Source organism: Apodemus sylvaticus, chromosome 1 (assembly GCF_947179515.1).
Source record: "Apodemus sylvaticus chromosome 1, mApoSyl1.1, whole genome shotgun sequence".
NCBI lineage: Eukaryota > Metazoa > Chordata > Mammalia > Rodentia > Muridae > Apodemus > Apodemus sylvaticus.
The window spans coordinates 106,193,994-106,210,777 of NC_067472.1; the positions used below are offsets into that span (position 1 = coordinate 106,193,994).

The 16,784-nt window shown below is 45.5% G+C and overlaps 1 protein-coding gene across 1 annotated transcript; it reads right to left on the bottom strand.

Moving 5' to 3' along the window:
• Nucleotides 1-10,791: 10,791 nt before the first annotated feature.
• LOC127665504 (olfactory receptor 2AT4) lies at nucleotides 10,792-15,584 on the bottom strand. The gene is made up of 2 exons (XM_052157856.1): nucleotides 15,530-15,584; nucleotides 10,792-11,903 (listed from the first exon to the last, which is right to left on the bottom strand). The coding sequence occupies exon 2, from the start codon at nucleotides 11,857-11,859 to the stop codon at nucleotides 10,909-10,911; it is 951 nt and encodes a 316-aa protein (XP_052013816.1). The 5' UTR covers nucleotides 11,860-11,903; nucleotides 15,530-15,584; the 3' UTR covers nucleotides 10,792-10,908.
• Nucleotides 15,585-16,784: the final 1,200 nt, after the last annotated feature.

Here is a 16,784-nt window from a genome sequence, read left to right on the forward strand (position 1 = left end):
GGTGAGTTAAAGCCGGATGCCCAGGATGTGGGGAGCAGACATCTTGAAATCACGCCCACTGTAAACAGAAGGACCGGAAATTTTGGCATGAGAATTACCTAACAATCAGATCATTGTTTAATTAATATAAACTATTTACCACCATTTCTAGTAGCTCAGTGGGGAGGTGCCTAGGCCAGCGCACTCAAGGCTAGTCCTACTCCCCAGCACGACCTAGCCCCGGCCAGTCACCTAGAGCTGGAGTAAGAATCAGGAGTTAGAAATCTGCCATGGCTCCAGCTACATATGTACAGAGGCTGGCCTTTTCAGACATGAGAGGAGAGGTCATGGTCCTGTGAAGGCTGAATATCCCAGTGCAGGGGAATACCAGGTCAGGAAAGTGGGTGAAGGGGTGGGTGAGCAAGGGGAGGGGATGGAATGGGGATTTCTAGAGGGGAAACAAGAAAAGGGGATAACATTTGAAATGTAAATAAAGCAAATATCTAATAAAAAAAAGAAAAAGAAATCTTCCCTAAATTCTTTCTCTACCATTAAAATATACTCTTTGCTTTAAAACTCAAGGATAGACAAACTATCTGCACCATTAAGTCTGTGTGATGTTTTCATGGGCGTGTTCTACTCTGAAATCTTAATGGTAAAGAAAGACGTTACACAACCTGTCACATAATCATCTCTTCCTATTAAGGAGCTTGGGATGATTATTTTCATGTATTGTATGATCTGGGGGAGGGTATAAAATCCCCTAAGCCAGGACTCCTTTCCTTCTCCTTTGACAACACTTCAAAATTTTTAGGAGACTGACACTTCAGTCACCATCCCTTGGGGAAAGCAGATGTCTCTGAGGTTTGCTAACACTGCCTCCCATCATAATTACTAAGCTGGAACTGACCTCTCTCTCTCTCTCTCTCTCTCTCTCTCTCTCTCTCTCTCTCTGTGTGTGTGTGTGTGTGTGTGTGTGTGTGTGTGTGTGGTGTGTCTGTGTGTCTTCTTTGTCTGCTTCTGCATCTACATTCTGCCTCTGGGATGTTTGTATCCTGGCTCTAAGTCATGGGGTGGGGTTGCTCTGTCACTGTGACAGGGCAAGAGTGATTCTAAGAATGTTCAAAACATGGACGAATCATTGTTGATGGTGTTCCTGATTGTGCATAAATTCCTCAGAAAGAAAAGAAAAATCTAAGTAGGTTCATGGATTGACCCTGTCTGGAGGCTATCTCAAATCAGCACTGATTTAACGCTGCTCACAACCTAGAACTCTTTGGACCCTGCTCAGGGATGCCAAGGTACCCTGGGATGGTTTGTGGGCACTAGGACATAAAACGTTTCCAATTAAAAAGGACCTTCTCAAGGAATCAGAAGCCAATTATCCACAAATTTGGAGGTACTGAGATGAAGAAAAATAATGACTTATTCTCTACTTTGGGCTCATCCTTTGGACTAAAGAGCTATTACCCCACCCAGTGATTGTTAATACAGTCTCATTATCTGCTTTAGAGTCAACCTAATTTCCCATCCATCTAAGGAAACATCTCTTGCCTTTAAACCACTAACGGAATAACTGGAAATTTTTGTTTTGTTTTGTTCTGTTTGTTTTTTTTTTTTTTTTTTTTTTTTTTTTTTTTTTTTTTTTTTAGCTCTCCACCTAGGGCAGTGACTGTGCACACAAGACAGAGGTTTCCCAGATGCCACAACCAGCTCCTGAAGGTTGTCTCTGCCATGCCTTTGATTCCTGGGAAAAGGATCATTCGCCCACATGTCCTTCCCAGCAAACCTGAGGGTCAAATTTCCAAGGGAAAGATTCTCTCTCTCTCTCTCTCCCTCTCTCTCTCTCTCTCTCTCTCTCTCTCTCTCTCTCTCTCTCTCTCTCTCTCTCTCTCTGTCTCTCTCTCTCTCCCCTAATTTTTTTCTGGTATCTGAATGGTAGACAGTTAATTTGTAGCTGTTTCTTATGCTCATTTTCAGGCTGGGGTTGTTTTATCCTGAAGTAGATGCTAGTTGTGAATAGTGCTGTCCTGGCCTTAGACCAGCAGACTTTGCTCTAGAAAATCTTCCAGGCAGCAGTTGCCTAGCGACCAGTTCCAGTGTTGGTGGAAAGGAAGAACCATGTACCGATCACCTGAATGCTCAACCTAAAGGTCTCATCATCTCCTCTGATTGTGCAGCACTGCGAGGGAGAAACCATCCCCCTTCAAAACACAGGATCTGAGTGTAAGAGAAGGGTAGACCATGTCCAAGGCCACAGGTAGTGGTACAACAGAGCAGAGAGTCTTTTTGAATCCAGCTTCCAAGGACTAAGCAGTACCTGCCAATCAAGAGAACTCAGCCACTCTCAGATGGAGTCTTGGAGCCTTGAGCCTTATTTTGCTCATTTGTGCAGTGATGGCGTGAGATAAAGATCTCGGAAGGGTTTCAAGCTCAACGCCCCACCTTCTGAGTGCCCCCTATGTGTTTAGCAATGAAAGGGCTGCAGAGACAGATGTGACACCGTCTGTGTTCTAAGTGATAGAGTCCCTCTTCCCTTCACAAAGCACTGGCTCTTTAAGAGTCAAGTGTGTGGCCTTGGGAGATCAAGAACTAACCAAATGTGGATCCCTGTTGTAACTTCCATGCTTGTGACCTTCACATCACCTCATATTCCGAACCTCACTTTCCTCATCTGCAACCTTGAAGGTTTTTCTTTTACTTTTATGGAGGGACTGCTTAGACAGTCAATGCTTACTGAGGCTAAACCACACAGGAGCTCAGAATTTGCTGCAGTTTCATTTCCCATGACTCCTACTGTTGTCTGTTGTCCTGTGGGGAGGTCTGGGCTCAGATGGTCTGAATCTTACATGCAAGCCTATCTCCCTGCCTTGTGCTGGCATCATATCATGCCCATAGCTTGTGTTCACCCCCTTGGTCCTGGATGCAGAGAGCTTCTGTCTTTTTATACTAAGTCTATATGGTCCCTGGACCCTGGTCCCTGTCTCTCTACTTTAGCACTGTCTGCATATCTTTGGCTTCACCATCCCTAGCAATGCTTACCTGTCGGATCTGCCCACCGTGATGTCTGCTGTGGTTTTCCACACCAGGCCTCAGCAGAAGTAGCAAGCTGGGATGAGTGTAAGCTCATTAAAACCTCAGCCTTCTCCTCCAGCCCGCTCTCCTGGGTACTTTTCAGTGTGATGCCTCTTCCCTTGTGCAAGGCTTCATACTCCCAGGAAAGCACTTGCTGGTCTCTCCTACAGCATCCATCCCAGGGAGACGAGATGTATCCCTGGGCTTTGTTAGTGATCAGAGGATTATCACTAACAACTCTCAAGGGCGCAGAATTTTACACTAATGATACAGGTATAGTCTTTGTTCTCATTATCTTGTTCTCACAACAACAGAGGAGGCAGGAAGTAACAATAGGACAAGACAGGAAATTCAAAAGGACAAAGAGATGTAGGGAATAAAATAGCTTGTTCATTTTAACAGGGATGGATGGAGGCAGAGTTGGCTCTCTGACCCAAAGCTCTATTTCTTGCCTAGGGCCTTGATCACTGTAGTAGGGTTGCATACTACTCAAGGGCAAGCGACCTGGGGCTGTTCAATATGGATTCCCTCCCGCCTCAGTTTGCTGGCTCTCCTTAACCCTCACTGTGGCCGTAGGAATAGGAATCTGCCTTCTGAAGCCTCTGGTTTCAGAAATAGTTCCCCTCACTCTGTATTTCTTCTTCAGAGTGAGCTATATTAGCTGTGGTTTCCTTAGCTTATTGATTCAGTGGCATGGGGTCTTCCAATCAATCATACATGACAATCTCAGCTTCCAGGCCAGTGAAATTATTATTCTAATCTTGATAGATGTGTGAATTCTTAGAGTTATGGTATTTAGAGACACAGAATCTAAATATAAGGAGAAGGAAGGAACTTTTTTGGTTCTCAGAGCTAGGGAAAGACGCCCTCCTGTTTTCTATCTCGGATTCTCGACCTGTAGACTCTGCACAGACTGCAAACTGCCATGCCTATTGACTGCTTGTTAAAAGTATAGGCTTTAACTTATCAGGCAATATGGCTATGGCTTTTCAGTCATGGTCAGCTAGCCAGCACCCAAGTTGAGTCTTCAGTCTCTTCTTGGTCCCTTCACCCAGGTTGTGTCCTTCTGATTGATGAGGCTTCATTATAAGATCTGCGACTCTTAGAAGCATGAGCATTACTGCTTCATTTCTCTTGCTATGAATTCTGTGCCTTTAGCAAGATCATACAGGCTATCATTATGATGGCTACGCTTTTATGCTTTGCATAGAAACAATTTCCAGAAGGCTCATGTGTTGAAGGCTTGGTCATTGTGATTTGGGTTATGGTTGGCTCGTGACAGCTTTCACCTCCTCCTTGAATTTATTCATCAGCGGGTTCATAATTTGATGATGTTATTGGCAAGTGATGTAAAGTAAGAAGCGGGGCGTAATTTCAGAAAGTAAAGCCACTGGAAGCAGTCCTATAGGGATTAAGACTAAAGAACTGATTAGTAGTGTAACAATAATTGGCAGGGTTGCAGTATCTACCTCTCTTCATGTACACTGACAAATTTGTTCATGAAGGTAGTTTATGTGGTTTATACATTTCGAGCTGAGGACTAGACAGTCTGTGGCTTGTGGTTCTAATTGCGGAATGAAGAACACATGCAACCACGATTCTTTCTTTTTTCTTTTCTATATTCTTTGCTTACATTCTAAAAGCTTTCCCCTTTCCCAGTCCCCCCCCCCCCCATATATCCCATAAGTCCTCTTCTCTCCATCCATTCTCCAATCTTCCTCCCTCCCTTTTCTCTGTCCTGGTACTCCCCTACAATGCTGGATCAAGCTTTTCCAGGATAAGGGCCCTCTTCTTCCTCCTTCATGGGAATCATTTGATATGCTAATTGTATCTTCAGTATTCAGAGCTTCAGGGCTAATTAATATCCACTTATCAATGATTGCATTCCATGTGTATTCTTTTGTGATTGCGTTACCTCGCTTAGGATGATATTTTCCAGTTCCATCTATTTGCCTTAAAACGTCATGAATTCATTGTTTTTAATTGCTGAATAGTACTCCATTGTGTATATATACCACATTTTCTGTATCCATTCCTCCATTGAGGGATATCTGGGTTCTTTCCAGGTTCTGGCTATTATAAATAAAGCTGCTATGAACATAGTGGAGCATGTGTCCTTATTGCATGCCGGGGAATCCTCTGGGTATATGCCCAGGAGAGGTATAGCAGGGTCCTCTGGAAGTGTCATGTCCAGTTTTCTTAGGAACCGCCAGACTGATTTTCATAGTGGTTGTATTATCTTACAATCCCACTAGCAGTGAAGGAGTGTTCCTCTTTCTCCACATCCTTGCCAACACCTGCTGTCTCCTGAGTTTTTAATCTTAGCCATTCTGACTGGTGTGAGGTGAAATCTCAGGGTTGTTTTGATTTGCATTTCCCTAATGACTAATGATGTTGAGCATTTCTTAAGGTGCTTCTCAGCCATCTGAATTTCTTCAGGTGAAAATTTTTTGTTTAGGTCTGTACCCCATTTTTAATAGGGTTATTTGGTTCCCTGGGGTCTAACTTCGTGAGTTCTTTGTATATATTGGATATTAGCCCTCTATCAGATGTAGGGTTGGTGAAGATCTTTTCCCAATTTGTTGGTTGCCGTTTTGTCCTTTTGACGGTGTTCTTTGCCTTACAGAAACTTTGTAATTTTATGAGATCCCATTTGTCAGTTCTTGATCTTAGAGCATAAGCTATTAGTGTTCTGTTCAGGAACTTTCCCCTGTGCCCATGCCCTCAAGGGTTTTCCCCAGTTTCTTTTCTATTAGTTTCAGTGTGTCTGGTTTTATGTGGAGGTCCTTGATCCACTTGGAGTTGAGGTTAGTACAAGGAGATAAGAATGGATCAATTCACATTCTCCTACATGCTGACCTCCAGTTGAACCCGCACCATTTGTTGAAAAGGCTGTCTTTTTTCCACTGGATGTTTTCTGCCCACGATTCTTAAACCAAAGCCAGTAGCAACCAGTACAGGTGTCACTTCTCTAACCTCAGTCCTACTTCAGAACAACCATGAAAGAGGCCGGCCAATGGTTCATGATCCCTTTGGTACTGTGTTTTCTAGCTTCTGAAACATTAAAAAGAAACTCATGGCTTTCTCTTACAGAAGTTTCACCTTGGAGAATGAGAAAGGTAAGGTTCTGATGGAGGGAATGGACCAGTATGCAGACTTCTGAAGAGGTTATTCGAAATCCAGCTCTTCTACAGATGGAGTTGGTTCTGATGGAGCTGGTTCTGATAAATCTTCTTAGAAGTTTTCCAGATATGGGACAATATACAGATGATGATTTGGGGAACAAGCTGTGCTTAAGTTAAAGGTGCTATCTTAATAAATATATGGAGACTTTAGTTTCAAAACACAACAGTCACACGGGACATAGATACATTCACATTTATTTGCTCTTGTTAGGGGTGGGGGTGGGGCTCCCCTGACTAGATAGCAATGCCCATGGGCCAGTAAAGGGCTCAGAGACAAACCAGTATCGAGACAGTTTCAGAGAACAGTGTCTGCTTTATGGCTCATGAGAAACTACTTATGTAGAGGAAAGGTATCAGCTGTGATTGGTTAGCACATTACCTCAGATTGGATGAGCATTCACACCGTAAGTGGTACAGCTCTGAGGGGGAAGATTTCCCCCAATACAAATGTTACAGCCCTGAGGGGAAAGGTCTTCTGGCAGTTTGGAGCCAAGGAATACCACAAGGTCACACCGAGAGACACGGCTAAAACCTCATCTACATCAGCTCTACAATAACCCTAAAGATGGACAAGTTGCCAAAACAGAAGCTCTGTTTTATAGATTTGTTTTGACGTTAGCCCCAAACAGAGCATCAGAGTGATCTAATCCAGTGACTGGCACCATCCCCTGTGTGTGGGCAGAGATACAGCTCTGAGCTCTGAACAGTATTCAGTGCTTTGGCATCAGTGTGCCAGTGTGCCAGTGTGCCGGCAGCTCTTTACCAAGTCTCCGGAAGAGAAGTTGCTGTGGAGATGAACTTCCCAGCCTTTCACAATAGATCATCTCCCGCCTCTTACATTCATTAGATGATATTTGCTATTTGACAGTCTCTGGTGGTACAGACAACCTCCCACTACCAGCCCCGTGACATACTGGAATTCAACTCTCTGCTAGTTTCTTTTGTTGCTCTTTTGTCTCTCAGATTCTCATGAGGCATCCCAGGCTGCTCTGGAAATCCTCATCTCTGTTCTCCACCTTCCAAGTGCTAGGATTACAGGAATTACCACAGCACTCAGTTTAGATGTTTATATTTCCAGAGTTTTCTTTTGGAAGCTGTCTACTCATTGTGTCAATGGTTTCCTTATCTTCATCTTTATCTACCTACACAACGTCTTCTAAAAGTACCTTTTGCTTCATTCTCCACTTCAGAGTCATCCAAGTGTCCACAAAGTTGAGCTCGTGGCCTCCACACAGGCTGTCTTCATCTTCTTCCTCAAGACCACAAGACTTCTTTCCCTCCGGCATCAGGTGATTCCACAGAAGCAGCCAGCTATCTGATGCTGCCTTTACACTGCACAACAAACCTCACACAAGAGGTTTGTTAGGAAAGACACAAGAGGGTGGCTGCCTCTGCTCAGGCAAGAAGTAGCAACGAACTGAACAGGAAGTAAGCTTTATGTAATAATGTCTCTTGGAGGCAGAGATTTCCTGGGTGGGAATTTCTAGGGTGGGGATTGGTGGGATTTCAAGTCCTGAGCTTGAGTGGTCTCCATGGAGAGGAGGCACACTAAAGTAGACGTGGGGAGTTCAGATCCATCCGATGGCCGGCTGTTCGGGTCAAACTACTTCAGCATTCAGTGTTTTGACTTTGGGATACTCAGGGACATGGTGTGCCATGCTTGCTATTGCTAGCTGCCAGGTCATGCCGGCATTTTCTCCCATAATTATTGTCCATTCCGAGAGGTCACCACAGTAACTCTTGTGTAGACCCAGTGTTGCTCACCTGTCCTTTCTGCCTGATCTTCCCACTGTCCTGAGTGTCTTAGTGAAGCCATTAGCCATTGCTGGTAGACTGCCTTGCACCCATGTCTCTTTGGATTTCATGTTTCGGGGAACCTAGATGAAAAATCAGAGAGCCTCTCATGGAATATGCCCATTGATAGCATCCATTTTCTTTGTTGGTACCCTTCATGACCCTCCTGCATAGGGTTGTAATGCGGTCCTAGTTCATTTTTTTTTTTTTAATAAAAAACCTCAGCATACTTCAAAGAAAGGTTTGTAATTCCTTCCCTGAAGTCCACCAAAGTAATTGGTGCTAGAGCTTTTCCAGTGAGGCCCTAGCTAAGCTGGTTGAAAACTATGAAAGCCATGAGAGTGGATATCACCAGAGTCTGAGCTTCCTGCTCATGCAGTTTATGCCTTCTGGGTCTGTCTGAGCCTAACATGATACGTATCCTACTTGATCATGTGATGGTTTTGTACAGGTCCCATTTTCAAGTTTGTGGGTTCAATTTAATAACAAAATCATAGGTGATAGCTGGGGGCTTATTAGATTAGAATTTGAAATATGCCCTACAGCCTGTGTGAGAATTCTTAGCTCCTAGCTAATGTCAGCTGGGGAGAGTTCTAGAAACTTCCTGTTTGTAGGAGGTAATCATTGAATGTGTGTCTTTGAAAGTTGTGTCTTGTCTTGATCCGTTCATGTTTCCCCTGCTTGGCTTCCTGTCTACTAAGAGGTGAGCAGCCTTGTCTTCCTCCTATTTCCTCTGCTGTGCTCTGAAGCACAGAGATTACAGATGAAGGCTACCACATCTGGATTTGTGTGGGTTCTGAGATTACAGATGAGGGCTAAGTACCTGGAACAGAGTAACCACAGAGTGAGCCTTTGAAATCATGAGGAAGAAAAATCTGGCTTTCATGCTGTTCTCTTGGGTATTTTGACCACGGTTATAAGAAAAGTGACTAATACGAATGTAGAGGTTTTGCTCTACCTAAATACAACCATGTGGTTTTTAAGCCTTTGGAATAGATTAGTGGGAGAAATTGGAAGAGTTTGGAAATGTGGATTAGAGAAACCATTGTGTGGCTGAAGCTAAGCTTAATGGGTGATTCCTGCTCTTCCCCTGAGCTACATCCCCAGGAACATGTCTATTCTTTGGTATTTTTTTGATAGGATGTCTTTTGTCATGCAGATTTTAAAAATTTCTGTGTGTACATTTTCATGTGCATTTTCATGTACATTTTCTATGTGCATTTTCATGTTTCTTTGTATGATTGCAGGCATGCCATGGCAAACCCTTGGAGGTCAGAGGGCAGTGGTCACATGTCAGGCCTCACCTCCCACCTTGACCTGGGAGCTCTTGTTTGCTGTGTGTGGCCTGCTCTAGGCCAGCTGGCCTGAGGACTTCTGCTGTCTCTACTTCTCATCTTGCTGGAGAAGCACTGAGATTACAGATGAGGGTGACCACATCTGGACTTGTGTGGGTTCTGAGATTACAGATGAGGGTGACCACATCTGGGCTTGTGTGGGTTCTGAGATTACAGATGAGGGTGACCACATCTGGACTTGTGTGGGTTCTGAGATTACAGATGAGGGTGACCACATCTGGATTTGTGTGGGTTCTGAGATTACAGATGAGGGTGACCACATCTGGACTTGTGTGGGTTCTGAGATTACAGATGAGGGTGACCACATCTGGACTTGTGTGGGTTCTGCGATTACAGATGAAGGCGACCACATCTGGACTTGTGTGGGTTCTATGATTACAGATGAGGGCTACCACATCTGGACTTGTGTGGATTCTGGGGATCCAAACTCAGGTCCTCATAACTGAATGTCAAGTGCTTTACACACTGGGCCATCTTTCTAGTTTCCAGTTAAAATATACTTTTCTCAGCTGGAGTGTGGTGTCACATGCCTTTAATCACAGCACTCAGGAGGCAGGGGCAGGTGGATCTCTGTGAGTTCAAGGCCACCCTGGTCTACAGAGTGAGTTCCAGGGCACCCAGAGCTGTTATGCAGTGAAGCCCTGTCTCAAAAACAAACAAACAAACCAGAAATAACAACAACACCCCACAAAAGTATATATATACATATGTTGCAAGATATTTCCTATCCATTCACATTGAGGCAGTGAGAGGCCAGTGATTGGAGGGGAGAGAGGAAGAGGAGGAGGAGCTAAGAGAAGGGAGGGGAAGAGAGAGGGAGAGGCTCGGTGGACAAGACTAGTGGAGCAGAGAGGGAGACATGGATATCCAAATGGCTTGAAACATATTTCTGGTGTTTTGGAGAGGTTAGAAATACTGGGATATTTCTATCATTAGGATAAGACTTTTAATCATTGTAAATGGCATTATGTAATTGGGAGTTTCATATTCATAAATATATTTGGTTAACTATTTAAGTTTAAGAGTCACACTTCACCGGATACTTGGATGGAGTGGTGCAGAGGCCTGGTGAGAAGGTACTCTTTCTTAATTATTACCCTTACATACATGTAAGAGTCTTTTTCTCTGAGCATATATATATATGCATAAATATATACATATATTGCTTATACAGAATTTTTGTTGGCTTGCAAATGTTTTTTTTCTTTAGTAAATGTTTTTGAATTATCCAGCAGTGAAATTTTCAGACAAGCTTAGATTCTTATAAAAAAAATGAAGGTTAACATTATCTCTATGCACAGAGGGAAAAAACCATGAACCAAGTTATGAAGATTGAAGAGAGGCCTGTACGCTTGAGTGAATTTTTGTTATACGACATTACATTCATTAATTTGGCCATTTTGTAGTATTTACTGAGTTTCTACTCTGAGCACTGGACCACTCTGAGACTTTTTCTCTGAGCTAAACATAGCTAGTTGTAATCCTGGGGGCAAAGTTAGTTGCATTGAGATGTCAAACATTCACATCACACCTTTGAGATAAACAATCTTGGTAATGGCTGCTTTGACATCTTTGTTCCTCAAAGTGTAGATGAGAGGATTGAGGATTGGTGTGAGAATCGAATAGACCACGTTCCCCATGATGTGGAAGTCCAGGGGCAGGTCAGCCCTGTAGGCCACGTAGGCCACGGCAATGGATGAATAGTAGGTGCCTACCACCAGGAGGTGGGAGCTGCAGGTGGAGAAGGCCTTAGAACGCCCTTCCTTGGAGTTGATCCGAAGCACTGAGGTCAGGATGCGAGCATAGGAGAGGAGCACCAGGAGGAGGGGGAGGAAGGACACCACCATGGCAATGCAGAAGCCCATGAGGGTCTGGGGGCTGGTGTCTGAGCAGGAGGACTGGACCAGAGCTAGGTGGTCACAGAAGCAGTGGTAAATGTAGGCGATGTCATTATATACCATCTGAGACGTCTTTACTACTGCTGGGACGGGCAGGAGGAGGGCGGTGATCCAGGCACTGGCTGCCAGTGCAGAGTTTGTCTGTGGGGTCATGTGGACAGGGTAGTGCAGAGGGCGGCAGATAGCCACATAGCGGTCATAGGCCATGACCACCAGGATGAAGGCTTCTGAGCATGTAAAGCTTTGGAATAGATACATCTGCAATAAGCAGGAAGGGAAACTGAGGAAGCGGTCTCCCAGCAGGAACAGGGACAGCATCTTCGGGACAGTGGTTGTGGTGAAAAGGATGTCTAGAGCTGAGAGGTTGATTAGGAAGAAGTACATGGGCTTGTGGAGGCTGGGCTCGGCCACCACAGCCACCAGGATCAGGGTGTTCCCCATGAGGATGAGCAGGTAGAAGAGAAGGAAAAGAAAGAAGACAGGGAGGTAAAAGGGCTCTGGCAAGGAGGGAATGCCCACCAGGTAGAAGACAGTAGAGCCATCTTCTGATCCATTGCAGGTTGTAGGCTCCATAGTGAAACAGAACCTGAGGTCTGGATCATGGGTGGCTGGAACATCTGAAAACAAGGAAAACAAGGATCTCTGTCATAATAATGCCATAATATTTATTCTTAATTAATCTGAGAACATTTATTTATAACCGACTCCAGAGGATTGATGGTAGGCTGTGAGATTGGGTCCCACCATCTGAGCCCCAGCTCTGCCAAGTACCAATCAACAGTCAGCAAACTGAAGTTAGCTAACAACTCATGTGAAGAAGGCAGGCCCAGGCCCCAGGCTTTCCCATGGGAAGCTCAGAGGTAAATGGTTGGTCATCAGATCACTCTCACAAAGTGCTTTGGTAAGACTGGCCCCAGACCTTGTCTCAGAGGCCACACTGTGTGATTCAGCCTGTTGGATCTCTGACCTCAAGTTCTCCAACCTGTGCCCTACTTTTGCACTCACTCACAGTTACAGCCCACCGCTTTACTGAGACAACTTTGTCCAAGGTTCTCAGTAGCACGTTGTGGTTCACACATTCATCAGGCATCCTTCTTTGTGCTCCTCGCTAGACCTGGGACTTTTTTGACTGCATGCAAACTAGGTATACCGAGCCTTTGCTCCTTAGTGGAATATAGTCTACCATGGCAGCCCCGCTTCCCACCATCCCAACTAGGAAAACCTGGGTAAATGACATAAATCATCTGTTTGTTGAGATGGGGTCTCATGTAGGCTAGCCTGGCTTTTCATTCACCGTGTAGCTGAGGCCGATCTTGAACTTCTGATCCTCCTTCCTCAGCTCACCAAGTGTTGAGATTACAGGCATGCAGCACCACATTCTAAAAGTCAAACTAAGAAGCCCAGATGCGGTAATGTGGAAGGAGTTGGACTTCCCCAGGCTGGGAGACCTTCCAGAGTGAAAGCACAATCACTGGCTTTTTTTGTTTTCCCCTCCGAGTCGCCTATTTGCTTTGGCAACCGTCACAGAGCTGGCTTGAACTAGGCAGCGGAACTTGGATATGAGAGAATATAGCAAGCTTTTGTCAATCAAAAGAGGCTTACAAAGTGGATTAAACAGTTAAAGCACTCTGATTCTATAACTAGTCTTTCCCATAAGTCATCTGGATTCTGGGGTGCTGCTAAGGAACTAGGGGGCTACACTTCACTAAGATCTCCCAGGAACCACTGGTACTTAAAAGCCCCCGGGAGAGGGCTTGCCTCATGTGTACACTTCTCTTAACATTTCCCAAAGATTTCAAGTTGTCTTGTGTGTATGTGGGAAAGAGGGATGTGGAGGTGGGTGGGAGGGACAGCTAAGGACCTCACCCATACCCTCCAAAAGGAAGCAAATCTCCCAGCCTGTCAACACTGAGGTGATAGAAAACCACAGGCCAGGAAAGGTTAGACTCTTACTGCGATTGAAGCAACCAAAAACCTCATTCCAATACCAATTAGCCTGAAGTGCTCAGCACCCGACTCTACCTGCCTAAGAGAGAAATGAGAAGTGTGTGTCTGGTGAGACATGCATGTTATCCAAAGTGTCCACCTCATCTATAGTTAATGTTCAGCCCACAATAAAAATTATTAGACATTCAAAGTTGGGAGAATATGACCAACGGGGAAATATACTATAAATGATATACACATGATCTAGGGCTAGGCATGTACCCCCATGGTAGAGCATTCACTTAGCATGTACAAGACCCTGGATTCAATCCCCAATATTACAAAACAAAAAGAAGTAAAACATAAAAACAAATTAGTCAATTTTAAAAGTCTAGATCCCTACTGAGTAAATAAGGGCATTAGGATGAGTGCTCATATTCTAGAGAGGAAAATGTAAAGTGACTAGAGAATTCCCACAAAAAATTGGCATCTATTAGGAAATACTCTAGAACTAAAGTGTCCAATATTTGGAATTAAGGACTTGACGAATACAGACCAGGTGTGATTCAAATGAGCACCAATAGCCAGCCACAGAGCTGGAGCAGAGCCTGGGCCATCCCCCACCAACCCTGTGTTTTGTCTGGCTTTCCTTGTGGAGTCTGGAAGCCCAGGTGTTGTGAGAGAAGGGATGGGGGAAGGCTTTCACTTTTTCTGTTTCCATGGCTGACAGTGCCACTTCGTTGGTACTTCAGAGGACGTTTGTCAATCTCTTAAATGTGAAGTGAAGACGTGCCTGCATCTCCACTACCAGTGAAGGCTGGTGACCTGTCTTTCTGACCCTTTACTACACGAGCACTCTCCAAAGCGTGTCTGGATTCACCTCCTCCAACCGAGCAGAAAAGCAAACTGCAGAGAATTAACCATCAATGACCCACACACACCGCCGCTGCCCACCCCTCATTACCTAACCATGAAGACACGCAAGCCTCATTTCCTTCAGTTTCATGAAACCCATGAAAGAAATCGCTGCGTATTGAACACCATGGACTTGGATCAAATTGGGTCTCAGAGGACAGAAGTTCAAAGCCATCAAATCCAATTGTATCCTCTTTCCCTTCCCTGCCTCATCTGTTAAGCAGCGAGACAGGCTGGTGTCGAGGTAAAGGGCAAACACAGAGAAGCCAGCAAACTCCCTGCAGAGCCAGGTCTTGAACCCCAAATGTCCCAGATCCCTAATTTGGCCACTGCAAACCCCTCCCCTTCCCCCTACTTCTGTGACACTGTCTCAGATGTCTCCTCCTTCCCGGCTCTGCTTAGCTCATGAAGTCCCCATACTTCCCTCTGTGACCAACACATTACTAACGTGGCTGTGGCTGCACCAGCCAGGAGTGCTTGCAGGACCATAATAGAGCCAGTGTCTCTACTGACCAAGGCACCCGGTACTCCCGCAGCTGTCACTTGCAGACAGGAGACACCATGTGGCTTCTCCTTCAGCGTGCCTCACTCTGCTGGTGATCTCGAAGCGGCAACAAAGGAGCCATTAGTGACGAAATCAGTTTAATTGGCTTAGCCCACCCTTTCATCACACGGAAGGGGACACAGAATGAGGCTTGGAACTGGGCTGTGATTGTCCCAAGGTCACAGGGAAAATAGACTCTCAGTATCAGAAACAGACTATCAGCCGGTCTCAGTGGTCAGCCCCCTGGGGCCAGGGATAAGTCTGCAATGAGCCTGGCTGCCCTACAGCCTGGACCACTGTGGAGCCTAACAAGTGAGGCTTTCGGGCTCACCCCCAAAGCACTGGAAGTGGTGAGCTGTTGTTCCTGTGGAGTGTGCTGGAGCGATGACAAGGTCTGGGAGCTCTAGCCAAAGAGCAGCATGAAAATGCTTCTGAAAGAATTCGGTATTTGATACTGTATCTTAGCAAGCATTGGCCTTGCATTATAGCATTAGATTCCTTTCAACTTTTATTCCCTAAGCCAGAGGTAAGTGATGTTCTTCTAAATTACAGTTTCAAAGGTATGTTGAATGCTTCAAGCCACTAAACTAAGGGCGTGAATGAGCCTGGTAGGGTTTTTTTCTGTTGGAATGCTCTAATAGTGAGCCAGAGAGAGGAAGAGAGGGAGCAATCATCCGAATGTCCAGGCTGAAGCTGCACTTTGCAGACAGCATCCCTACCACACAGTCCTGCCAGGGAGCAGTTACGCTTCCTCAGCAAATGAAGAAGCCAAGGATCAGAAGAGGTGAGGCCCTCACCCAAGCCCACAGCTGGGAAGGCTGTTTCTGTAGCCAGTCAGCCACGACGATCTAAACCCACCTGGCAAACAGGAGTCCTCGCTGCATGATTGCTTTGTTTGGGCCTCTGAGCTCAGTCTTCACGTCTGTAAAATAGGAGTTTAGAAAAAGCCATCTCCTCTAATCCAGTAAACATTTTTGGTGTCCTCTGTGCATCTGGCTGAAAAGGAAATTTAGAGGTGGCTTTCATGGCCCACGCCCCTAAAGATGTAATCAAGGACAGTCCCAGTTTGTGTGTGTGTGTGTCTGTGTGTCTGTGTGTCTGTCTGCCTGTCTGTCGGTCTGTCTGTCTATCTGTGCATGGCCAGAGGCCAATGCTGAGTGTTGCCCTCAGTCACTCTCCTCACGTTTCTGAGGAAGGGTCTCTCACTGAATCCCAGGATGCTCTGGAGATGCAGCTGTCACTCTCCTGCCCTTCCTTTAGCACTGGGGTTGTAGCTGAGTGCCTGGCTGCTACCATGTCCTGGTTTTATGTGGCTGCTGGGGCTCTGAACTCAGGTCCTCATGCTTCTACTGCAAACACTTCACTGACAGAACCATTTTCCCGGGCCAGGTTCTGTTTTTAGATCCTAACTGCAAGCTTGATTCTCCAGTGCCTGCCACATTGCACTTCACTGTAACCTGAACTCCACACTATCTCTCACAGGACTGACTGTGCTGATCCCACTGAAGAGGTAGGTGTGTGAGAGGCTGGGAAAGTAAGCATAGTAGCTTCCAGCTCAGACCTGGTTTCCAGCTTCTCTCCACTAGCCTTCCCCTCTCTGACCTGAAGTTTCCCCATCATGACTCTGAATGTTGAAAGGTGTTTCTGTTAAGTAACTCCAGGTCTCTAGTGTCTTCAGCATTGCCTCTTGGCAAGTCCCTTCTCCCAGACCTTTAGTCACCTACAATCTCTGATCCAGGGTCAGTCATGCAGGCTAGGTACACAACTGATATGACTCCAGGAACCAGAGTATCCGTGCATAAGGTGGGTGTCCTCAGACTGCACTATGGCTCTACAAGTTCCCAGTGCCCTTGACCTTGTCTCCCACCCTAGCCTTTGCCTGCTTCTGCGTCCTCCATCCCCAGCCATCTTACCTGTCAGATCTGGTCTATCTAGTGATCTATAGAGGTGTCATACCTGGAGTTGGTAGAAAGAGCCAGAGAGAGGTTGAGCCTCATTAAACCGTCATCTCCTCCCTGGAGTCAGGCCCTCTGGGACTCCTCCTTCAAGCTGGCTCTTGGGACCACAGAGCTGGCAGTCAGACAACAACTTTGTGGAGTAAAGTAGAAGTCCT